General features: G+C 42.6%; 1 protein-coding gene across 1 annotated transcript; it reads right to left on the reverse strand.

Annotated features, from left to right (window-relative positions):
- Positions 1-1,311: 1,311 nt before the first annotated feature.
- Positions 1,312-25,932, reverse strand: LOC133227134 (glycine N-acyltransferase-like). The gene is given in 6 exon segments (XM_061381594.1): positions 1,312-1,808; positions 2,230-2,401; positions 4,501-4,627; positions 6,056-6,163; positions 11,048-11,143; positions 25,550-25,932. Coding segments are annotated over 6 exon segments (933 nt in total). The 5' UTR covers positions 25,577-25,932; the 3' UTR covers positions 1,312-1,405.
- Positions 25,933-26,910: the final 978 nt, after the last annotated feature.

Here is a 26,910-nt window from a genome sequence, read left to right on the forward strand (position 1 = left end):
GCCACAGGCCTTCACAGGGATTGCAGCCACACACCTTCACATGATCACAGTCACACGCCTTCACAGTGACCACAGCCACACGCTTTCACAGTGATCACAGCCACACGCCTTCACATGACCACAGCCACACGCTTTCACAGTGATCACAGCCACACGCCTTCACATGATCACAGCCACACGCCTTCACAGTGACCACAGCCACACGCCTTCACAGTGACCACAGCCACACACCTTCACATGATCACAGTCACACGCTTTCACATGATCACAGCCACATGCCTTCACAGTGACCACAGCCACACGCCTTTACAGTGATCACAGTCACATGCCTTCACATGATCAGAGTCACACGCCTTCACATGATCACAGTCACACGCCTTCACAGTGACCACAGTCACACGCCTTCACATGATCACAGCCACATGCCTTCACAGTGACCACAGCCACACGCCTTCACATGATTGCAGTCACATGCCTTCACATGATCACAGCCACACGCCTTCACAGTGACCACAGCCACACGCCTTCACAGTGATCACAGCCACACGCCTTCACATGATCACAGCCACATGCCTTCACAGTGATCACAGCCACACACCTTCACATGATCACAGCCACACGCCTTCACAGTGATCACAGCCACACGCCTTCACATGATCACAGCCACACGCCTTCACAGTGATCACAGCCACACGCCTTCACATGATCGCAGTCACACGCCTTCACATGATCGCAGTCACACGCCTTCACAGTGACTGCAGCCACACGCCTTCACATGATCACAGTCACACGCCTTCACAGTGACCGCAGCCACACGCCTTCACAGTGACTGCAGCCACATGCCTTCACATGATCACAGTCACACACCTTCACAGGGATCACAGTCACATGCATTCACAGTGACTGCAGCCACACGCATTCACAGTGATTGCAGCCACACGCCTTCACAGGGATTGCAGCCACATGCCTTCACAGGGATCGCAGTCACATGCCTTCACATGATCACAGTCACACGCCTTCACAGGGATCACAGTCACATGCATTCACAGTGACTGCAGCCACACGCATTCACAGTGATTGCAGCCACACACCTTCACAGGGATCGCAGCCACACATCACAGCCACACACCTTCACAGGGATCACAGCCACATGCCTTCACAGTGACCACAGACACATGCCTTCACAGGGATCACAGACACATGCCTTCACAGGGATCACAGCCACACGCCTTCACAGTGACCGCAGCCACACACCTTCACAGCACCCGCAGCCATACACCTTCATGGCAATCACAGCCACAACGCCTTCATGGTGATCGCAGCCACAATTTATTCTTCCTTCCACCGCGCTCTGCCCCCCATCACGTCCTCATACCCCTCCACCCTAGCTCCTGCTCAGGGCCGCTCACAGAGGCTCACAGTTCCACTGGTTCCAGTCACAGGGCACGGGCATGTGGTTGAGGCTCTGACCCATCTTCTGCATGATCTGGTTCTTGGGGTCCACGTGAGCATACACAGGGAAGCCCCGCTTGAGCAGACACTGGGCCTGCTGGTAGATGGCGTGGGTGACGAGCCCCTGGGCCCGGTACTCAGGCAGGGTGCCTGCCATCCGCATCTCTCCCGTCTGGTCCATCAGGGACCAAGACACAGGGGTCCCGTCGGGCCCCAGCAGGCAGAAGTTGGGGAAGCTCCGGATACAGCGCTCGATGAACCTCAGGCTCCTCTCGTTGCCGCCGAAAAGCCAGAATCTGTTCACCACAGCCGCGTGGCTAGGATCTGCAGATGAGAGCTTAAACATCTCTGGGTCACTGTGGGTGTTCCAAGAGAAAAGCACAGTCTGTGAGTTTAGAGGTTTGCATCTGTCCCCACCTCTATCGTCCTGAGAGAGAGGCGGCGGAGGAGAGAGGGCACACAGAGTCCTGGACTGTGGCTGAGCTTGTGAGGATGGAGGACGAGAAAGAGGCTGCTGCTGCTGGACTGAGTGAGCTAGAAGGGCAAGACAGGTCAGAGAGGGCAGCACAGGCCTGACACGCTCCAGAGGAGAGGGCCTGGTGGCCTATTTTAAGCAGGGAGAAACACGGCTTGAATTACATTTTTTCAAAAAGCTTATTCTGGCTGCCTTGAAGAAGATGGATTGTGGGGAGCCAGGGTAAAAGCAGGCAGACAAGGCTGGAGGCTACTTGCGTATGAGAGGTGTAAGTGGTGCAGAGTAGCTTTTATCAAACTCACATAGCCTTTGGTTTGCCATCGCTGACTGGTAAGTTCTTTACATCCAGCAAGGACGGAGTCAGTTCCTTTATTGTCTCAGATGCCATGTAGAGAATGTTTTTTGATCACTTGACTTTGAAGGATTTCGTGGCTGCAAGATTTTGTATTACTTCATTCAGGCTGGACTGTGTACCTAGATGGGATTATAAGGAGACATGCCATGATTTAAGTCCATTCTAAGGAAAAGCTCTCCAGTGGAGTAGGAGTATCTGAGGGTTTATAGACAGAAAACTTTGGAGATGGGCTTGGGGCTGCTTCCCTGGTGGCTCAGCCAGTAAAGAATCTGCCTGCAATGCCAGAGACCCGGATTTGATCCAGAGTTGGGAAGATCCCCTGGAGAAAGGAATGGCAACACAGTTCAGTATTCTTGCCTAGAGAATTCCACTGACAGAGGAGCCTGAAAATCTACAGTCCATAGGGTCACAGAGAGTTGGACAGGTCTGAGCCACTCACACGTTGGTGGTGCTGCTGTATGACTGGGGTTATGTAGTCAAGATCTGTACAGTTTTCCTTGTTTTACAAAATTGAAAACATGTCTAGGAATTCATTCAGTCATGGTCATACCTAGACCTAAGTTTCCTGGGCTACATAACTGTGTGGTTCTGATGACCAAAGAAGGTGAGCTATCATCATTAGAGTTGCCACCATCTATGGAGAACTTACTGTGTTTCCAGTATGGTAGATGATTGCAGAGATGACTGCAGGGATGGTCCTCAGTTTGCCCACATGTCCTTGTATCCATTCCCTGGAATAGTTCCCTTCCTGCACTGCATCTGACCTTGGCCATATGACTGGATTTCACCAATTGGGAAAGAGTATATTGATGCAGGGAGGGGCTTAAAAATGCTTGCACATTATGGCTCACCATGTCTTTGCATTTCTGTTTCCTTGAGATCAACACCGCGTGAATAGGCCTAGGCTAGCTTGCTGAGGAGGTGTGCGCCTATTGTATGACCACAAGTAGCCAGCCCTGACAGTCAGACCATCTTTCAGATATACGCTAGGCCATGCTAGAGAAACCAGCCCATGGCCCACCCATCAGCTGACTGCAGTTGCATATGAAAACCCAGAGGAGACCAACAGAACAACTGCCTTGCCAAGCCCAGCCCACCTGTCAGTTCACAGATTTATGAGCTTTCCTATGCAGTGAAATGAACTGAAACATCCAGGCATTGTACTCAGCAATTCCTGGTCAAGATTTCATTGAATCTTTTCAACACTGCTGTGTGTTGGGTCCTTCATTGGAAGGACTGATGCTGGAGCTGAAACTCCAATACTTTGGCCACCTGATGAGAAGAACTGACTTGTTTGAAAAGACCCTGATGCTGGGAAAGATTGAAGGCAGGAGGAGAAGGGGATGGCAGAGGATGATAGTTGGATGGCATCATTGGCTCAATGGACATGAGTCTGAGAAAGCTCCAGGAGTTGGTGATGGACAGGGAGGCCTAGCATGCTGCAGTCTATGGGGTCACAAAGAATTGGACACAACTGAGCAACTGAACTGCTGAACTGATTATTCTCAATTCTATATATGTAAATCATGATCTCAGATAATGTCTCTGGCTAGGATCACATAGCAAAGTCACAGGCAAATGCCATTCTAGGTGGTCTGACTCTGGAGGGGTTGCTCATAACCATGACAGCTGTTCTCTGTGACCTGAGAGGTGATCTAAGAACAGAATTCTCTGGGGAAAGCTCTGCTCTGATACCCAACCATCCTAAGGCACCCTGCAAGTGAAGGTTGAAAGTCTGCAAGTGAAGTGAAAGTCACTCAGTCATGTCTGACTCTTTGTGACACTGTATGGACTGTATAGTCCATGGGATTCTCCAGGCCAGAATACTGGAGTGGGTAGCCATTCCCTTCTCCAGGGGATCTTCCCAACCCAGGGATTGAATCCAGGTCTCCTGCATTGGAGGGGGATTCTTTCCTGGCTGAGCCACAGGAAAGTCCCTGGGGAAAGCTCTGCTCTGATACCCAACCATCCTAAGATATCCTGCTTATGTCTGCAAAGTGTGGCACAAATCCTTGGCTATCCGGGGACTATGTACAGTCCTCTATAGCAGCCCATACAAGCTTGGAGGGTGTTTCTTCCCCTTTACATGTACAGTTGTAGTTGAACAACAACAACAAAATTGTTGACAGCAGGTGGAGGGTCTGGAGCTTGGAGAAAGGACATAGACGACAAGAAGAAATTGCTAGGATGGAGAGGTGAGTCCATTCCTGTTACTTACTTTGGATCTGCAGATGCTGTTTCCAATTGATGACTTCTGGTAAGTCAAGGAATTCCTGACAATTCTTAAGATCTTCAGAGTAGACATGGTAAGTATTAGTGTAGTGATCAAGGTCATCTTTCATGTCCTGTTGTCATAAAGAAATGGGGGACAAAATAAATTTCTTATTTTTCATAATTTTAATCCTTTTTTCCCTAAAATCTACTAAACTGTGGTATTTTTCAGTACTAAAATATTGCTGTCTGTATTTGCGCACTACAAATTTTTCTGAATCATTTAAGCTATGAGGTATAAGCTATAAACTATTCAGGTATTCAAATTATGATGAAAAACTGAAGAATATTATATACATTGTGTCAAAATGTCCTCTCAAACAAAGGCACAACTATCTAGAAAGCACTTTTCTATATTTTCATTTTCTCAACAGGGATAAAAGGAATTGACAAGGAAAAGTTTCTGTTGCAAGAATAAATTTTTCTTATTTCAAATACTTGTTGAACATATCAACTAGAGGACAACAATATTAAATTTAGATATTGATAATTCTGGGTTGAAATTTCTATCTATACTTAATTAGGACAAAGAAGATGAAAACCTATTAGAAATGCTTACTCACAATATTAAACTAGTTGAACAAACTGTAATTACAGAAAAACAATGAAATCACTTATGCAGAAAAATCCTGTCAAATTATTAAAAAGGGGGTGAGATTATGTGCATGAAAAAGTCACAGAAAAACATAACAGCTAGTGCAAAATTATAGAATTTAAAAAATGTTTGGAATACATTTCATAAAAATACATTCACAACTCAGCAATGACGTCATTAACAAATTTTGTTTATAATATCCCCTTGAAGACAAAAGATCAAATAATTTTATTTCAGTTCAGTGTTTATCAATATGTTTATTCATTAAATATGTTTTTTTGTTTCCAGTTTTTAAATAACATTATTTTTAGGAAAAGTATATTTATATATTTATAAAGCTATAATTTTACTGGATATTTTTAATGAACTTAGAATGTTTTGTCTTTGAAATGTATTAACTGTATAGTTTTATGACTTTTTAATATTTTTCCAAAATGCATACAGAAATTCTAATATAAGTTTGCTTTTATAATCACCTTAGCTAACTGTCTTATTTTATACCTTCCTATTTTTGTCCTTGCTACTTTCTCTGGTTAGAATGTCCTCCATTCTTTTCGGCATAACAAAGATGTATTTATCAACAAAATCCAGTTCCAATGAAACATCCATTCAGAGGTGTCTCTCACCTGATTCTGCAACTTCCGTCTTCAGCCTCCACAGCTCATCAGTTTTCACCAGTGATTTCTTTGTATGCTGTACATTTTCTGTTCTTGTACACTTTGTGCTAAATTATCATTTATTTATCTATCTATATTTCCCTCCAGACTCTGAGGTTCTTGAGAACAGGAGCCTGTTTGCTGTCACTGCGTTTCATCTCCGTGTCTCCAGGGTCCACCACACTGCCAGGCACATGCTAGGCACGCAGCAAAGATAAACGTAACACGTTCACTCCACACCTGCCCCTTACCTGCTCCTGAGGGCGGATAACCACGGTCTGAAAATCAGGCCACTTGTCCACAAGGGCCTTTAGATTGAATGGGTTTCCATGGTTCATGTGCATGACGGTCCCATAAACCTGCAGTGTGCAGAGGAAGTGAGGGGGTCAGCCTATCAGGAAGGGATGGCAAAGTACCTTCTTTGATCAGGACAAGGCCTATTTCTATGAAATCATGAAATTTTATAGTGGAAAAAAGACAAATAGGGCATCTATGTCAACAGTCTCCACGTGAAACCTTTTTTTTTTTTTTTTTACCTGAAATGAGAAAATTTTCTGCCCATCTAATATAAATCAAATTGCCAACATCTATTGGATCATAGAAAAAGCAAGAGAATTCCAGAAAAACATCTAATTCTGCTTCATTGATTACACTAAAGCCTTTGACTATGTGGATCACAACAAACTGTGGAAAATTCTTCAAGAGATGGGAATACCAGACCACCTTACCTGCCTCCTGAGAAAGCTGTATGCAGGTCAGGAAGCAACAGTTAGAACCGGACATGGAACAATAGACTTGTTCCAAATTGAGAAAGGAGTACATCAAGGCTATATATTGTTGCCCTGCTTATTTAACTCATATGCAGAGTACATCATGCAAAATGCCAGGCTGGATGAAGCACAAGCTGGAATCAATATTTCCAGGAGAAATATCAATAACCTCAGATATGCAGATGACACTATCCTTATGGCAGAAAGTGAAAAGAAACCAAAGAGCTTCTTGATGAAAGTGAAAGAGGAGAGTGAAAATGGTGGTTTAAAACCCAGCGTTCAAAAAACTAAGATCATGGCATCCGGTCCGATCACGTCATAGCAAATAGATGGGGAAACAATGAAAGCAGTGGCAGATTTTCTTTTCTTGGGCTCTGAAATCACTGTGGATGGTGGCTGCAGCCATAAACTTAAAAGATTGTTCCTTGGAAGAAAAGCTATGACATACCTAGAGAGCATATTAAAAAGTAAAAACATCACTTTGTTGACAAAGGTCTGTCTAGTCGAGGCTATGGTTTCTCCAATAGTCATGTATGGTTGTGAGAGTTGTACCACAAAGAAGGTTGAGCACCAAAAAATTGATGCTTTCAAAGTGTGGTGCAGGACAAGACTCTTGAAAGTCACTTGACCAGCAAGAAGATCAAACCAGTCAATCCTAAAGGAAATCAACCCCAAATATTCATTGGAAGGACTGATGTTAAAGCTGGAGCTCCAATACTTTGGCCACCTGATGTGAAGAGCTACTCATTGGAAAACTCCCTGATGCTGGGATGGATTGGGGGCAGGAGGATGAGATGGTTGGATGGCATCACGGACTCAATGGAGGTGAGTTTGAGCAATCTCTGGAAGACAGTGAAGTACAGGGAAGCCTGGTGTGCTGCAGTCCCCGGGGACCCAAAGAGTTGGACATGACTGAGCAACTGAACAACAATAAATATAACTCATATATGCATATGGCAAAATGTTTGGACAAACAAAGTTAGTGATCTTAAGAACATCACTCTTTTTTTTTTTTTTGTAGGATTTGTTATCTTTTCCCAGACTGTCTCCTAGTCATACCCATGTGCTATGCTTAGTCACTCAGTCGTGTTTGACTCTTTGCCACCTCATTGACTCTTGACACCTCATGTTTGACTCTTTGCCACCTGCCAGGCTCCTCTGTCCATGGGATTCTCCAGGCAAGAATACTGGAGTGGGTTTCCATGCCCTCCTCCAGGGGATCCTGCCAACCCAAGGATCGAATCCCAGTCTCCCACACTGCAGGTGGATTCTTTACCATCTGAGCCACCCGAGAACTTCATGGACATACACAATTTTACAAATGTAAAATGATCAGATACATGATCTTTCCCCCCACTGAATAAATTGTGAAAGTACTTCTATGTTCATAAATATAAAAAATTTTAAATTATGTTCTAATTGCTGCAGAGGATTCCATTATATAGAATCAGTACCACAGTTCATTTGTACCTTTGCCTGTTAAAGGTCATTTCAGCTGGTTCCAAATTTTCATTTTAACAGATAGTTCTTCAAAGAGCATGCCTGCACAGACATCTTTGAATGGGCACCTGCTATTTCCTTACATTATCCAGAAGGTAATTACTAGTTGAAAGTTTATGGACACATTTAAAACTCTTTCACATGTCTTCATAATCCCTTGGTGGCAATTTCCTCCCACCAATAAGCAAAGGCTACAGCAAAATGCCCAAGAGAATGGACTGTGGAATCTGGCGGCCTGAGTCCAGTCTTGGAATCCCAGCCCCACCGTGTTGCACACGCTGTTAAGAGAGAGGGAAGAGCAAGGAGAGAATGTATGAGGGCACCCTTGGATCTTAAATACTCTAGTTGTTTGGGGGGTGGGGAATGCAGCAGTGAATGAATTCTACCATGGGCCTCGTGACTCTTGTGGACATGAAACCTCTGCAGATACCAGCATGGAAACTGCCAGAGACCAAAGGTGGAAAAAAAAAAAAAAAAGTTATCCAGTTGAATGACTTCTACCGTGGTTAATGGTGACCAAAGACTGTTCAACATCTTTCCCTCCTACCACTCTCCACCTCACGTGAACTAGTGATGTTAGATCATGGAGAAAGAGGAGAAAAGTCTATGTTGCCTGATCTTACCTGAATGTACTGTTTTCAGCCACGAATGGAGGCTTGAAATAGAAATTCAGTGGAGTGTTTTTACACATCGGCACCTGGGGGGTGTAAAACTATTTTATGTGCTTGTGTTTAGTCGCTCAGTTGTGTCTGACTCTCTGCAGCCCCGTGGACTGCAGCCCACCAGGCTCCTCTGTCCATGGGATTCTCCAGGCAAGAATACTGGAGTGAGTTGCCATTTCCTACTCTAGAGGATCTTCCCAATCCGGGGATTGAACCTGTGTCTCTTATGTCTCCTTCATTAGCAGGAAGATTTTCTACCACTAGTACCACCTGGGAAGTCTGTAAAACCATTTTATATTAATATATGATTCATTACAAGATCTGAAAATACGTGTAACTGTTCTCTTTCTTATTCCTCTGGCTGAATTAATTAAAACCTTTTTTCTATTGAACTCGGAACATAGTGAGTCAGGCAACTACTCTAAATTGACTCAACTGGAGTTCACACACAATAAAATGTACTGAATAGCCAACACTGAGAAGGGCAGATGGACATTATCTGAACTGGGACTCAAGTACTGAGTTCCAGGTTACAGTTCCATTAAAAGTACCTGGCAAACAAGTACCTTAGATTTGAACTAGGGTATAATGTGCATCTCCAATATACAACCAATGCTGTTTCTTCAGGAAAGCTGGGGACCTGAGAGGACCACCTTTTCTTAACACAGAGATGGTCCACATAAGGGCCTTGGACCCACTAACAGTTTTCCCAAAATGTTTGGAGTCCACTTAACTTGAGGAGAAAGTTTTAGGCTGAAGAATATTAAAAAATAGCTACTCACCATAAAAAATATCTTAAGCAAATGTTCTTAAAATGTATGATTGATCTTATCTCTAAGAAAAAATTGACTGTTTCTCTGAGAGTTTGTCTGGATCTTAAGGATTTATCAAGTGAAAGGTAACAGAGATTTGTATTTAGTGGGATCCACTGAAGGTGGTTTTTTAGTTTTAAATTAGTTGATCTGGAGTCATTTTCAGGCAGTAATTTAAAGACAGGGTGAGTTGTTTCATTCGTCCATTTTTCTCTTTTTCAATATTTATTTGGCTGCCCCAGGTCTGAGTTGCAGCACATGCGTCTCTAGTTGCTGCCTGTGCCCCTTTAGCTTGGCACGTGGGATCCAGTTCCATGGCCAGGGATCGGAACTGGGCCCCCGCCTTGGAGTGTGGTGTCTGAACCACTGGACCATTAGGGAGTACCCCCCTTAGTCTATTTCTAATAAATGAAGCCATATCATCTAGAAATAAAATACTGCCAGCACTTTCCACCTTTATACTGAAAGAAGGAGCAGAAAAATCTATTAGAGAGTGAGGGGGTGAAAAATGCATTTACCTAATCTCAACTGTATGCATCTTGTAGGAGTGTCTGACAAAACAGTAGAAATCTAGTTTCTAATCTGACCTAAGAAACAAAAAATATTTTAGGGAAAAATGATTTTACACACACACACACACCCATTGTTGCTGTTGTGCAGTCACTCAGTCATATCTGACTCTGCAACCGCATGGACTGCAGCATGGCAGACCTCCCTGTCCTTCATGATGGCCCAGAATTTGCTCAAACTCCCCACAGACACATGGTTGCATTTAAATTCCACTGGAACGGACACCATCCCTTTCATTGCTAAAGAAAAACATAGGCGAGGACTTCGGCCAGTCAGTAGAGCTGCTATGGAACAGTTCTGGATGAGGGCATTTATGAGTATTCCCTATTTAATCCTAACGTTTCTGATCAATTGTACTAGGTGAACAGAGATCCTCAGTGTCAGCCTGACTATCAAAATAGTCTGATGTGCAGTGTGTTCAGAGAAACTTGGAAATTTAAGTCAAATAGAAATTGATTCATTGGTAATTTCAAAGGTGGCTCATGATCTGGCAACTGTTCCTTTAGGGAGAAAAAATTAAAAATTAACAAGCAGTCTTAGCTAATTTTGTAGGAGAGCTCTGGGCAAATCCCCAGTGCTATTATGGAATGTTTCTTAAAAAGGAGCAAGGGAACACTTTTTTATTCAACTTGGAGAAAAAAAGCAATGTTAGGTCTCAGGCATTCCTATGTTCATACCATAGCACTGCAGCTCACTATCTGGGGTAGCGGGCAAATCACTTCACCAAGCCTCCATCTTCACAGCAGTGATGTGGGCATAACAGTGAACATCTTGCAGAGAGGTTATGCATGTTAAACCAGAGGAAACATGCTCTAAGGCCTGGCACAGAATAGGCACTTAGCAAACACTAGTCTCTCTTCTTCATTTGCAGGAAATTCTTAGTCCTCACTCCCCAAGGGGAAAACTCCCCAAGAATTTGCCGTTCTCACCTTTAAGGACATAGGAAGGCTCTTCCTCAAGGATTTCTCCAGCATCTGCAGCATCTGGGCACCTTGCAGCAGGAACATCATGCAAGACACGTAAGCCTAGAGAGACAACCAGGAAACAGCCATGAGTGAGAGGAGCTGGAGGAGATTCAGGAGCAAGAGGAGCGGGTTCTGTGCTGATTGCCAGAGCCCTCTTCAGTGTCTCTCTTCTATTTCTAACGTGTATACAGCTTATAGTCTAATCATCTCTAGTTATAAACCTATTTATACATATTGATATAGAAAAACCATGCAAATACATAGTCCTATTTTCAATACCTAAAAATGAAATGTCTGTTTTGATCCATGTGTCAAAGAACTGGCTCATTCATTCACATTGTATTTGTTTTTAAAATTTTTTGTTGGCGTATCACTGATTTACAATGTTGTGATAGTAGTGGAGGTGATGGAATTCCAGTTGAGCTATTCCAAATACTGAAAGATATGCTGTGAAAGTGCTGCACTCAATATGCCAGAAAATTTGGAAAACTAAGCAGTGGCCACAGGACTGGAAAAGGTCAGTTTTCATTCTAATCCCAAAGAAAGGCAATGCCAAAGAATGCTCAAACTACCACACAATTGCACTCATCTCACAGGCTAGTAAAGTAATGCTCAAAATTCTCCAAGCCAGGCTTCAGCAATATGTGAACCGTGAACTTCCAGATTTTCAAGCTGGTTTTAGAAAAGGCAGAGGAACCAGAGATCAAATTGCCAACATCCACTGGATCATGTAAAAAGCAAGAGAGTTCCAGAAAAACATCTATTTCTGCTTTCTTGACTATGCCAAAGCCTTTGTGTGGATCACAATCAACTGTGGAAAATTCTGAAAGAGATGGGAATACCAGACCACCTGATCTGCCTCTTGAGAAATTTGTATGCAGGTCAGGAAGCAACACTTAGAACTGGACATGGAACAACAGACTGGTTCCAAATAGGAAAAGGAGTTCGTCAAGGCTGTATATTGTCACCTTGTTTATTTAACTTATATGCAGAATACACCATGAGAAACGCTGGACTGGAAGAAACACAAACTGGAATCAAGATTGCTGGGAGAAATATCAATAACCTCAGATATGCAGATGACACCACCCTTATGGCAGAAAGTGAAGAGGAACTCAAAAGCCTCTTGATGAAAGTGAAAGTGGAGAGTGAAAAAGTTGGCTTAAAGCTCAACATTCAGAAAATGAAGATCATGGCATCCGGTCCCACCACTTCATGGGAAATAGATGGGGAAACAGTGGAAACAGTGTCAGACTTTATTTTTCCGGTCTCCAAAATCACTGCAGATGGTGACTGCAGCCATGAAATTAAAAGACGCTTACTCCTTGGAAGGAAAGTTATGACCAACCTAGGTAGCATATTCAAAAGCAGAGACATTACTTTGCCAACAAAGGTTCATCTAGTCAAGGCTATGGTTTTTCCTGTGGTCATGTATGGCTGTGAGAGTTGGACTGTGAAGAAGGCTGAGCGCCAAAGAATTGATGCTTTTGAACTGTGGTGTTGGAGAAGACTCTTGAGAGTCCCTTGGACTGCAAGGAGATCCAACCAGTCCGTTCTGAAGGATATCAGAAGTCCCTGGGATTTCTTTGGAAGGAATGATGCTAAAGCTGAAACTCCAGTACTTTAGCCACCTCATGCGAAGAGTTGACTCATTGGAAAAGACTCTGATGCTGGGAGGGATTGGGGGCAGGAGGAGAAGGGGACGACAGAGGATGAGATGGCTGGATGGCATCACTGACTCGATGGACGTGAGTCTGAGTGAACTTCGGGAGTTGGTGATGGACAGGGAGGCCTGGCGTGCTGGGATTCATGGGGTCACAAAGAGTTGGACTCGACTGAGCGACTGATCTGATCTGATAGTTTCTACTGGATGATGATCCCTGTTTGTTTCTTACTTCAGACAGAACAATCACTCCCTTTTCTCTGCTCTCGTAAGTGCTTTTGCATACCTGCATTACATAACTTGTTACTCTGGGCTAGAGTTTACTTTTCCAGACTGTATTTGCCTCTGGGGCAGGAACCTCATCTTATTTGTTATCCTATCTGTTACACTTCTTGCACTCAGTTTAGTTCAGCTGCTCAGTCGTGTCTGACTCTTTGCGACCCCATGGACCGCAGCATGCCAGGCCTCCCTGTCCATCGCCGACTCCCAGAGTTTACTCAAACTCATGTCCATTGAGTTGGTGATGCCATCCAACCATCTCATTCTCTGTCATGCAGCACATAACATGCCCTCAGTAAGTGGGTGATGAGGATGATTTGATGCAAGAAATGCTGTATTTACCTGTTTAGTAAGTCCACCTTCCAGAGACATAGAGATTGATTAATCCAATCAACATATATGTATTGAGTACATAATATATTCTGGACATGGGGAAGGTTTCCAGTTGCTTTGTACTAAGGTATGTCTTGAAGAAAAGTCCAGGGAGGAGGAGCCAAGATGGCGGAGGAGTAGGACGGGGAGAACACTTTCTCCCCCACAAATTCATTAAAAGAGCATTTAAACGTCGAGTAAATTCCACAAAACAACTTCTGAATGCCGGCAGAGGACATCAGGCACCCAGAAAAGCAACCCAACTCTTCGGAAGGAGGTAGGAAAAAATATTAAAGACAAAAAAACAAGAGACAAAAGAGGGAGGGACGGAGCTCCGTCCCGGGAAGGGAATCTTAAAAAGAGAGAAGTTTCCAAACACCAGGAAACCTTCTCACTGCCGAATCTGTGCCGAGCTTTGGAATCACAGAGGGCAACATAACAGGGAGAAAAAATAAATTAACAATTAAAACTCGCAGATTGAGAGCCCTACGGTAACTCCCCCGGCGGAGAAGCAGCGCAGACGCCTGCATCCGCCATTAGCAAGCGGGGGCTGGGCAGGGAGGCGCAGCGCGGGCTGCATCGCTGAGAGTAAGAATCTGGCCTGAATACCCTGAGCGCTATCTGAGCGAAATAATTTGGGCTAGCAAACCAGACTGTGGGATATCTACCACGCGAAAAGCCAGTCTTAACCTAAGACTGCCAGGCCCGCGCACGGAACAAAGGACTGAACAGAGATAGCTGGCTGCAGACCTTCCCCCTCCAGTGACAGGCAGCCAGAGCCGGAAGGGGGCAATCGCAGCCCCAGAGAGACATTATCTATAAAACTGTAAGCAGGCTTCTTTGCTAACTAAAACTTCTTGGGGGTCTGGACGGTCAACATCTGCCTGAGAAGGTGCGCCGGTTTTACACCCAGATAACCGAGTGGCGGGGAGGCGTTAAGTCGCAGCATTGGCGCTCGCCAAACACCTCATCACCTGAGCTGCTTGGACCTGGGAAGAGCAGAAAACGCAGGCCCAAATGAGTCTGCGCCTCTGAGGACTACCCGAGTGCCTGAACCTGAGTGGCTTGGACCTGGGAGGTGCATGCAACCCAGGGCCAGCCTCGGATTGTTCCCAGCGGAACAACCTAGAGCCCGAGCAGTGTGGGCAGGGTGGCTACATGCGCCGTGAGCGGGGGCAGACCCAGGGTGGCTGAGGCACTGCGAGCGCACGCCAGTGTTATTTGTTTGCAGCATCCCTCCCTCCCTCCCCACAGGGGGACTGAACAAGTAAGCCTAAAAAAAAAAAAAAAGTGTCCTCCACCGTCCCCTTTGTGTCAGGGCGGAAACCAGATACTGAAGAGACTAGCAAACAGAAGAAGATATAACAGAGGGAAACGCCTTGGAAGCTACAGGCAATAGACCAAAACCCTGTGGTTACTACGGACTACATAGGAAGGGGCCTATAGATCTTAAGAAATATAAGTCTGACCAAGGAACGAGCCAAAAATGAACTGAACCCACAACAACACCAAGAAAGTCCTAGATATATTTTTATTATTTTTACAATCATTCTTTCTTTTTTTTTTAATTAAAAAAAAATTTTAAGTCCTCTATTGTTCCTTTAATTTTCACTTTTATAACCTATTACTTTGCAAAAAAAAAAAAAAAAAAGACCCTATTTTTTTCTTCTTCAGCAAACTTCATATATATATATATATATTTTATAATTTTTTGACCTTATTTTATGTTTTTTGTTTTTTTTCTTCTTTTTTTAACATTGTATTTTTGAAATTCCAAACTCTACTCTAGATTTTTAATTTTCGCTTTTTGGTATTTGTTATCAATTTTGTACCTATAGTTTTTTTTTATATAATTTCTGTGACTTCTTTTTTTCTTCTTCTCTGTTTCTTTCTCTTCTTCTTCTATATAACATTGTATATCTGAATAATATCAATTTTGTACCTGTATTTTCTTTATAATTTTTGTGACATTGTTTGTTTTTGTTTGTCTGTTTTCTCTCTTTATTTTTCTTCTTCTTTTTTTTTTTAACATTTTATTTTTGAAATTCCAAACTCTAGATTTTTAATTTTTGCTTTTTGGTATTAGTTATCAATTTTGTACCTGTACTTTCTTTACAATTTTCGCGACCTTGTTTGTTTTTGTTTGTTCGTTTTCTCTCTCTTTCTTTTCCTTCTTCTTTTCTTTAACATCGTATTTTTGAAATTCCAAACTCTACTCTAGATTTTTAATTTTTGCTTTTATGTAATTGTTACCAATTTTGTACCTTTAAGAACCCAATCTTCAGGACCCATTTTTCACTAGGGAGCAAGAATACTGGCTTGACTGCTCTCTCTCCCTTTAGACTCTCCTTTTTCTCCACCAGGTCCCCTGTGTCTCCTCCCTAACCCCTCTACTCTACCCAACTCTGTGAATTTCTGTGTGTTCCAGACGGTGGAGAACACTTAGGGAACTGATTACTGGCTGGATCTGTCTCCCTCCTTTTCATTCCCCCTTTTATCCTTCTGGCCACCTCTGTCACCTTCCTCCTCCTTCTCTTCTCTGTATAACTCCGTGAACATCTCTGAGTGGTCCAGTTGTGGAGTGCACATAAGGAAGTGACTACTGGCTAGCCCACTCTCTCCATTATTGATTCACCTCATCTCATTTGGGTCACCTCTAACTCCCTCCTCCCTCTTCTCTTCTCCATGTAACCCTGTGAACCTCTCTGAGTGACCCTCATCGTAGAGAAACTTTTCATCTTTAATGTAGATGTTTTATCAATGGTGCTGTATAGAAGGAGAAGTTTTGAAACTACTGTAAAAATAAGACCGATAACCGGAAGCAGGAGACTTAAGTCCAAACCCTGACTCCAGGGAACTCCTGACTCCAAGGAACATTAATTGACAGGAGCTCATCAAATGCCTCCATACCGACACTGAAACCAAGCACCACACAAGGGCCAATAAGTTCCAGGGCAAGACATACCAAGCAAATTCTCCAGCAACAAAGGAACACAGCCCTGAGCTTCAAGATACAGGCTGCCCAAAGTCACCCCAAAACTATAGACATCTCATAACTCACTACTGGACATTTCATTGCACTCCAGAGAGAAGAAATACAGCTCCACCCACCAGAACACCGACACAAGCTTCCCTAACCAGGAAACCTTGACAAGCCACCTGTACAAACCCACACACAGTGAGGAAACGCCACAATAAAGAGAACTCCACAAACTGCCAGAAAACATAAAGGACACCCCAAACTCAGCAATTTAAACAAGATGAAGAGACAGAGGAATACTCAGCAGATAAAGGAACAGGATAAATGCCCACCAAACCAAACAAAAGAGGAAGAGATAGGGAATCTACCTGATAAAGAATTCCGAATAATGATAGTGAAATTGATCCAAAATCTTGAAACTAAAATGGAATCACAGATAAATAGCCTGGAGACAAGGATTGAGAAGATGCAAGAAAGGTTTAACAAGGACCTAGAAGAAATAAAAAAGAGTCAATATATAATGAATAATGCAATAAATGAAATTAAAAACACTCTGGAGGCAACAAATAGTAGAATAACAGAGGCAGAAGATAGGATTAGTGAATTAGAAGATAGAATGGTAGAAATAAATGAATCAGAGAGGATAAAAGAGAAACGAATTAAAAGAAATAAGGACAATCTCAGAGACCTCCAGGACAATATTAAACGCTACAACATTCGAATCATAGGGGTTCCAGAAGAAGAAGACAAAAAGAAAGACCATGAGAAAATACTTGAGGAGATAATAGTGGAAAACTTCCCTAAAATGGGGAAGGAAATAATAACCCAAGTCCAAGAAACCCAGAGAGTCCCAAAGAGGATAAACCCAAGGAGAAACACCCCAAGACACATATTAATCAAATTAACAAAGATCAAACACAAAGAACAAATATTAAAAGCAGCAAGGGAAAAACAACAAATAACACACAAGGGAATTCCCATAAGGATAACAGCTGCTCTTTCAATAGAAACGCTTCAAGCCAGGAGGCAATGGGAAGACATACTTAAAATGATGAAAGAAAATAACCTACAGCCCAGACTATTGTACCCAGCAAGGATCTCATTCAAGTATGAAGGAGAAATCAAAAGCTTTTCAGACAAGCAAAAGCTGAGAGAATTCTGCACCACCAAACCAGCTCTCCAACAAATACTAAAGGATATTCTCTAGACAGGAAACACAAAAACAGTGTATAAACTCGAACCCAAAACAATAAAGTAAATGGCAACAGGATCATACTTATCAGTAATTACCTTAAACGTAAATGGGTTGAATGCCCCAACCAAAAGACAAAGACTGGCTGAATGGATACAAAAACAAGACCCCTACATATGTTGTCTACAAGAGACCCACCTCAAAACAGGGGACACATACAGACTGAAAGTGAAGGGCTGGAAAAAGATTTTCCATGCAAATAGGGACCAAAAGAAAGCAGGAGTAGCAATACTCATATCAGATAAAATAGACTTTAAAACAAAGGCTGTGAAAAGAGACAAAGAAGGTCACTACATAATGATCAAAGGATCAATCCAAGAAGAAGATATAACAATTATAAATATATATGTACCCAACACGGGAGCACCGCAGTATGTAAGACAAATGCTAACAAGTATGAAAGGAGAAATTAACAATAACACAATAATAGTGGGAGACTTTAATACCCCACTTACACCTATGGACAGATCAACTAAACAGAAAATTAACAAGGAAACACAAACTTTAAATGATACAATAGACCAGTTAGACCTAATTGATATCTATAGGACATTTCATCCCAAAACAATGAATTTCACCTTTTTCTCAAGCGCACATGGAACCTTCTCCAGGATAGATCACATCCTGGGCCAGAAAGCTAGCCTCGGTAAATTCAAAAAAATAGAAATCATCCCAAGCATTTTTTCTGACCACAATGCAGTAAGATTAGATCTCAATTACAGGAGAAAAACTATTAAAAAATCCAACATATGAAGGCTGAACAACACGCTGCTGAATAACCAACAAATCACAGAAGAAATCAAAAAAGAAATCAAAATTTGCATAGAAACGAATGAAAATGAAAACACAACAACACAAAACCTGTGGGACATGGTAAAAGCAGTCCTAAGGGGAAAGTTCATAGCAATACAGGCACACCTCAAGAAACAAGAAAAAAGTCAAATAAATAACCTAACTCTACACCTAAAGCAATTAGAAAAGGAAGAAATGAAGAACCCCAGGGTTAGTAGAAGGAAAGAAATCTTAAAAATTAGAGCAGAAATAAATGCAAAAGAAACAAAAGAGACCATAGAAAAAATCAACAAAACCAAAAGCTGGTTCTTTGAAAGGATAAATAAAATTGACAAACCATTAGCCAGACTCATCAAGAAACAAAGGGAGAAAAATCAAATCAACAAAATTAGAAACGAAAATGGAGAGATCACAACAGACAACACATAAATACAAAGGATCATAAGAGACTACTATCAACAATTATATGCCAATAAAATGGACAACGTGGAAGAAATGGACAAATTCTTAGAAAAGTACAACTTTCCAAAACTCGACCAGGAGGAAATAAAAAATCTTAACAGACCCATCACAAGCAAGGAAATTGAAACTGTAATCAAAAATCTTCCAGCAAACAAAAGCCCCGGTCCAGACGGCTTCACAGCTGAATTCTACCAAAAATTTAGAGAAGAGCTGACACCTATCCTGCTCAAACTCTTCCAGAAAATTGCAGAGGAAGGTAAACTTCCAAACTCATTCTATGAGGCCACCATCACCCTAATACCAAAACCTGACAAAGATGCCACAAAAAAAGAAAACTACAGGCCAATATCACTGATGAACATAGATGCAAAAATCCTTAACAAAATTCTAGCAATCAGAATCCAACAACACATTAAAAAGATCATACACCATGATCAAGTGGGCTTTATCCCAGGGATGCAAGGATTCTTCAATATCCACAAATCAATCAATGTAATACACCACATGAACAAATTGAAAAATAAAAACCATATGATTATCTCAATAGATGCAGAGAAAGCCTTTGACAAAATTCAACATCCATTTATGATAAAAACTCTCCAGAAAGCAGGAATAGAAGGAACATACCTCAACATAATAAAAGCTATATATGACAAACCCACAGCAAACATTATCCTCAATGGTGAAAAATTGGAAGCATTTCTTCTAAAGTCAGGAACAAGACAAGGGTGCCCACTTTCGCCATTACTATTCAACATAGTTTTGGAAGTTTTGGCCACAGCAATCAGAACAGAAAAAGAAATAAAAGGAATCCAAATTGGAAAACAAGAAGTAAAACTCTCACTATTTGCAGATGACATGATCCTCTACATAGAAAACCCTAAAGATTCCACCAGAAAATTACTAGAAATAATCAATGACTATAGTAAAGTTGCAGGATATAAAATCAATACGCAGAAATCCCTTGCATTCCTATACACTAATAATGAGAAAACAGAGAGAGAAATTAAGGAAACAATTCCATTCACCATTGCAACGAAAAGAATAAAATACTTAGGAATATATCTACCTAAAGAAACTAAAGACCTATATATAGAAAACTATAAAACACTGGTGAAAGAAATCAAAGAGGACACTAATAGATGGAGAAATATACCATGTTCATGGATTGGAAGAATCAATATAGTGAAAACGAGTATACTACCCAAAGCAATTTATAGATTCAATGCAATCCCTATCAAGCTACCAACAGTATTCTTCACAGAGCTAGAACAAATAATTTCACAATTTGTATGGAAAAACAAAAAACCTCGAATAGCCAAAGCGATCTTGAGAAAGAAGAATGGAACTGGAGGAATCAACCTACCTGACTTCAGGCTCTACTACAAAGCCACAGTTATCAAGACAGTATGGTACTGGCACAAAGACAGAAATATAGATCAATGGAACAAAATAGAAAGCCCAGAGATAAATCCACGCACATATGGACACCTTATCTTTGACAAAGGAGGCACGAATATACAATGGATTAAAGACAATCTCTTTAACAAGTGGTGCTGGGAAATCTGGTCAACCACTTGTAAAAGAATGAAACTAGACCACTTTCTAACACCATACACAAAAATAAACTCAAAATGGATTAAAGATCTCAACGTAAGACCAGAAACTATAAAACTCCTAGAGGAGAACATAGGCAAAACACTCTCTGACATACATCACAGCAGGATCCTCTATGATCCACCTCCCAGAATATTGGAAATAAAAGCAAAAATAAACAAATGGGACCTAATTAACCTTAAAAGCTTCTGCACATCAAAGGAAACTATTAGCAAGGTGAAAAGACAGCCTTCAGAATGGGAGAAAATAATTGCAAATGAAGCAACTGACAAACAACTAATCTCAAAAATATACAAGCAACTCCTACAGCTCAACTCCAGAAAAATAAATGACCCAATCAAATAATGGGCCAAAGAACTAAATAGACATTTCTCCAAAGAAGACATACAGATGGCTAACAAACACATGAAAAGATGCTCAACATCACTCATTATCAGAGAAATGCAAATCAAAACCACTCTGAGGTACCATTTCACACCAGTCAGAATGGCTGCGATCCAAAAGTCTACAAATAATAAATGCTGGAGAGGGTGTGGAGAAAAGGGAACCCTCTTACACTGTTGGTGGGAATGCAAACTAGTACAGCCACTATGGAGAACAGTGTGGAGATTCCTTTAAAAACTGGAAATAGAACTGCCTTATGATCCAGCAATCCCACTGCTGGGCATACACACCGAGGAAACCAGAAGGGAAAGAGACACGTGTACCCCAATGTTCATCGCAGCACTGTTTATAATAGCCAGGACATGGAAGCAACCTAGATGTCCATCAGCAGATGAATGGATAAGAAAGGAGTGGTACATATACACAATGGAGTATTACTCAGCCATTAAAAAGAATACATTTGAATCAGTTCTAATGAGGTGGATGAAACTGGAGCCTATTATACAGAGTGAAGTAAGCCAGAAGGAAAAACATAAATACAGTATACTAACGCATATATATGGAATTTAGAAAGATGGTAACAATAACCTGGTATACGAGATAGCAAAAGAGACACTGATGTATTGAACAGTCTTATGGACTCTGTGGGAGAGGGAGAGGGTGGGAAGATTTGGGAGAGTGACATTGAAACATGTAGAATATCATTTAAGAAACGAGTTGCTAGTCCAGGTTCTATGCGCGATACTGGATGCTTGGGGCTGGTGCACTGGGACGACCCAGAGGGATGGTGTGGGGAGGGAGGAGGGAGGAGGGTTCAGGATGTGGAACACATGTATGCCTGTGGCGGATTCATTTTGATATTTGGCAAAAACTAATACAATTATGTAAAGTTTAAAAATAAAATAAAATTTAAAAGAAAAAAAAAGTCCAGAGCCTTGTTGTGTATTGGAGGATTTTTTTTTTTAATTTATTTGTTTTATCTATTTACTTTTGGTTTTACTGGGTCTTCCTTGCTGTTCAGGCTTTCCTCTAGTTGCAGCGAGCTGGGGCTGTTCTGGAGTTGCAGTGCACGAGTTTCTCCCTGCAGTGAGTGAGTTTTTCCCTGCAGTGTGGAGGCTTCTCACTGCCGTGTGTGGGCTTGTCATTGCAGTGTGGGAGTTTCTCACTGCAGTGCGGGGGCTTCTCACTGCCGTGTGTGGGCTCTCACTGCCAGGCGCCAGTTTCTCCCTGCAGTGTGCGCAGTGCGCGGGCTTCTCGCTGCCCAGGGTGAGTTTCTCACTGCAGTGCCCAGGCTTTTCATTTCTGTGTGGGAGTTTCTCACTGCAGCGTGCTTGTTTCTCACTGCAGTGCTTGGGCTTCCCACTGCAGTGGCTTCTCTTGTCATAGACCATGGTTTCTAGGGCGCGTGGGCTCAGTAGTCATGGCCCCGGGCTCAAGAGCACAGGCTCAGTGGCGGTGGTGCACAGGCTTACTTGCTCCGCGGCATGGGGGATCTTCCAGGAACAGGGGTAACACCCATGTCGCCTGCATTGGCATGCAGAATCTTTACCACTGAGCCACCAGAGGAGCCCTATTTCAACATCTTAGGACTGTAAAAAGGATAGCATTCCTGAAGGCTAATCTTACCTTTCATCTCGAGGCAACTCATAAGGAGTTACCCGAGTATAAGATGACCCTTGTGGGGTGAGGTCAGAATAGCCATCATTATAAAGTCTACGAATAATAAATGTTGGAGAGGCTATGGAGAAAAGCGAACCCTCTTCCACTTCTGGTAGGAATGTAAATGGATGTAGCCACTATGGAAAGCCATATAGACGTTCCTCAAAAAACTAAAAATAGGGTTGCCCTTTGATCCAGCAATCCCACTCATGGGCATATATTCACACAAAATTGTAATTCAGGAACATATATGCACCTTTTGTTCACAGCAGCGCTGTTTACACCAGCCAAGACATGAAAACACCCTGAACGCCCATTGAGAGAATGGACAAGGAAGACACAATATATGTACACACAAGCACACATATATATACACAGTGGAATAGTACTCAGTCATAAAACAGAATGAAATAATACCATTTGAAGCAACATGGACGGATCTAGAAATTATCATACCAAGTAAAGGAAGTCAGAAAGAGAAAGATAAATACCGTGTGATATCACCCGGAAGTGAAATCTAAAATGTGACACGAGGGAACATATGTGTGAGTCAGAAACCGACTCACAGATGTGGAGAACTGACTTGCGGTTGTTAAGGGGGATGGTGGTCGGGAAGGGAAGGATTGGGAGTGTGGGGTTAGCAGATGTGAGCTATTACATATAGGATGTTAGGGTCAAGAGCAAAGTTCTACCATACAGCACAGGGCACTATACTCAACATCCTGTGATAAACTATAGTGGAAAGGAAAGTCAAAAGGAATATATAAAAATATATATGTGTTCAACATGTATAACTGGAGAATTTTGTTGTATAGCAGAAATTAACACAACATTATAAGTCAACTATACTTCAACAAAGTTTTTAAACAGTCTGTGGGGTATAATATCACCGTATTTCCTGAAAAGCATAGGGTTTAGAACCATCCTTTACGGATGCACACAGGAACCAAAAGCCAAGCTTGGTGGGTAGACTGAAAACAACTGAGCCCGAGATTCATAAATCAAGTAGACTGAAAGCAACTGAAACAGGAATCTGGACAGACTACAGGGCTTTGGACACGCTCACCCTGAGCTGCAGAACTGGGTAACAGGCAGCATCCTGGGGAGCAAAATCCAAACCTTTGACTTAGTTATTCCCAGAAGAAGAAATTAACCCAAAGAAAACAATCCAAAAGGAAGCAAAAACGCTCTCAGCAGAAACTGGTTAAGCTACATGAACATAATAAGCAAGGACTGAACAAAAGCGCAGTGTGCAGCTGAGAGAAAGGAAATATGAACTATGATACAGGTCCATGATGGTCACCTCTTCTTCATACACAGGGACGGGAGAGAAAAAGCTCATATACCACATCAGATCAGATCAGACCAGATCAGTCGCTCAGTCGTGTCCAACTCTTTGCGACCCCATGAATTGCAGCACGCCAGGCCTCCCTGTCCATCACCAGCTCCCGGAGTTCACTCAGACTCACATCCATCGAGTCAGTGATGCCATCCAGCCATCTCATCTTCTGTCGTCCCTTTCTCCTCCTGCCCCCAATCCCTCCCAGCATCAGAGTCTTTTCCAATGAGCCAACTCTTCACATGAGGTGGCCAAAGTACTGGATGCATCAATGGAGCTTTAGCATCATTCCTTCCAAAGAAATCCCAGGGCTGATCTCCTTCAGAATGGACTGGTTGGATCTCCTTGCAGTCCAAGGGACTCTCAAGAGTCTTCTCCAACACCACAGTTCAAAAGCATCAATTCTTCAGCACTCAGCCTTCTTCACAGTCCAACTCTCACATCCATACACGACCACTGGAAAAACCATAGCCTTGACTACACGGACCTTTGTTGGCAAAGTAATGTCTCTGCTTTTGAGTATGCTATCTAGGATGGTCATAACTTTGCTTCCAAGGAGTAAGCGTCTTTTAATTTCATGGCTGCAGTCACTATCTGTAGTGATTTTGGAGCCCAGAAAAATAAAGTCTGACACTGTTTCCACTGTTTCCCCATATACCACATACGTAGGCATAAATTCAAAAGAGAACACAAAAAGATGGATTGTGGTGGTAGAAATATAAGTGAATTCTTTAAAACAAGTTTATTACAGCAGATCTGTTCTGTATTCTTGTCCTTACTCATCTGCTCATCTCCTCTCTAACATAAAGTACAACAATTTTCTTATCATTAAAGAGACAAAATGCTGCCTATCTTAAAATATGACCAGAAGGATTAAACAGGGTGATGTTTAGAATGTCGTCTTCACATATTTAGTTCAATTCATTTCAGTTCAGTCACTCAGTCGTGTCCGACTCTTTGCGACCCCATGAATTGCAGCACTCCAGGCCTCCCTGTCCATCACCAACTCCCGGAGTTCACTCAAACTCATGTCCATTGAGTCAGTGATGCCATCCAGCCATCTCATCCTCTGTCGTGCCCTTCTCCTCCTGCCCCCAATCCCTCCCGGCATCAGAGTCTTTTCCAATGAGCCAACTCTTCACATGAGGTGGCCAAAGTACTGGAGTTTCAGCTTTAGCATCATTCCTTCCAAAGAACACCCAGGACTGATCTCCTTTAGGATGGACTGGTTGGATCTCCTTTAGGATGGACTGGTTGGACTCCAAGGGACTCTCAAGAGTCTTCTCCAACACCACAGTACAAAAGCATCAAGTCTTAGGCGCTTAGCTTTCTTCACAGTCCAACTCTCACATCCACACATGACCACAGTTAAAACCATAGCGAAGTGCTCCTTTTACCCACACACTTCTGGGAAAAGTCCAGATCTTTCCTCATTCCTTTATTAGTTCAGATCTGGAAAATGCAAGATTTTTTCATGGTACGTAACAAGTTGCGTTTTCCAGAATAGGTGCTGGATACACTTTTCTTAAGTTCCAGCTATTCCTTTTTCTTATATTTATCATCGTATTCTGAGCATAAGACAATATGAGCACTTTGATTTGTCTTATGTAAGTGGAGAAGATGTCACAGAGCAATGATTATCCTTTTTTTTTGGAACGGGTACTTACCTGGAAAGCTGTCTTCACACCAAGCATTGCGGGAACACCTGAAGAGGAGCCTTCTGTAGATGATGAAATTTCTCTTTGATGCAGTCAGTTTGGTGGTGTCTTGCTGAGTGCCTTTAGGAATGCTTTCTGCAGAAATTGCTAAGCGGAGGCTTGCGATGTGGACCTTGCACTGAGGCAAACAGTTAGGAGCCAGTGTTCATGAAATCCAGCCCTTGCCATCTGGGTCTCGTGTTGCGGGAACGGGTTCTGAAAGGTTGGGAGGCTGCCAGTGTGCATGTGAGCTCCTCTTTGTGAAACACCAGGCTGCTCTTTGCCTACAGGCCCTGCCGTTACTCTGAAATCCAAGCTGCAGGAAACCAATAGGCTGGATCCCAGGTCACACTTGGTAGACAGTACCTCCCTCCTCCCCTTCCCGGTCTCTGTTGTTGCTGTTGTTTAGTTGCTAACTCGTGTCCAACTCTTTTGCAACCCCATGGGCTGTAGCCCTCCATGCTCTTCTGTCCAGGCAAGGAACTGGAGTGGGTTGCCATTCCCTTTGTCAGGGGATCTTCCCCACCCAAGGATCAAACCTCATCTCCTGCATTGGCAGGTGGATTCTTTACCACTGAACCCCCAGGGAAGCACTTCGCATTCTCAAGCACCTGCAATGAGTAAGATATTGGGAAAGATAGGGCTCCAGTGTGATTTGCATAATTTGATCTCCCTTTTTATGTATATTCAGAGCAGATCATTTGCAAGAATCCTAAAGCTGTCAGGATCCTCCTTTTCCTAGGATGAGCTGTGTTCTCTTCTCTGTCCATACTGAGGCTACAGTTAAACATCTCCACAATGGGTCAACTTGGGCCTGAGTTTCACTTTTATCAAAAAGGAAACTAAGGCTCAGTGTGGCTGAGTTAGACAGAATTTCAGTCCAGAGCCTTTCATTCCCAAGTACCCTGGATCCCACGTGAACACTTGTCCTACCACCCTCAGAAAAGAAAGTTGGGTTCATAGAGAAGATAGTCCACTGGGTGAAACAACCAAGGAACGACGTTTGAATCATCTGGGTCATTGTCCTCATCACTCTTATCCTTGTTTACAGGTCAGTGGGCAGTTTCTTTATGGAAGGAAGGAGTCACTCTGATCAGAGGAGCAGGGACAAGGGTGATTAATGTCTGGAAAGTCGAGAAAGCTTGTATGCTCCTTCAGTCCATAGACCAGCACAGCACAAGTTTACACACGGTTACCTCTGCCTTCCTAGAATATTATTGCTCCACCTTGTCTCCTAGGGTTAACGTTTGCTAAATTATTCATTAGTCTTCCTCCAAGGTTAAAGGCTGTGGAAGCGCTTTTGTCTCAGAATGGCCATCATCAAAAAGTCT

Source organism: Bos javanicus, chromosome 15 (genome assembly GCF_032452875.1).
Source record: "Bos javanicus breed banteng chromosome 15, ARS-OSU_banteng_1.0, whole genome shotgun sequence".
NCBI classification, from domain to species: Eukaryota; Metazoa; Chordata; class Mammalia; order Artiodactyla; family Bovidae; genus Bos; species Bos javanicus.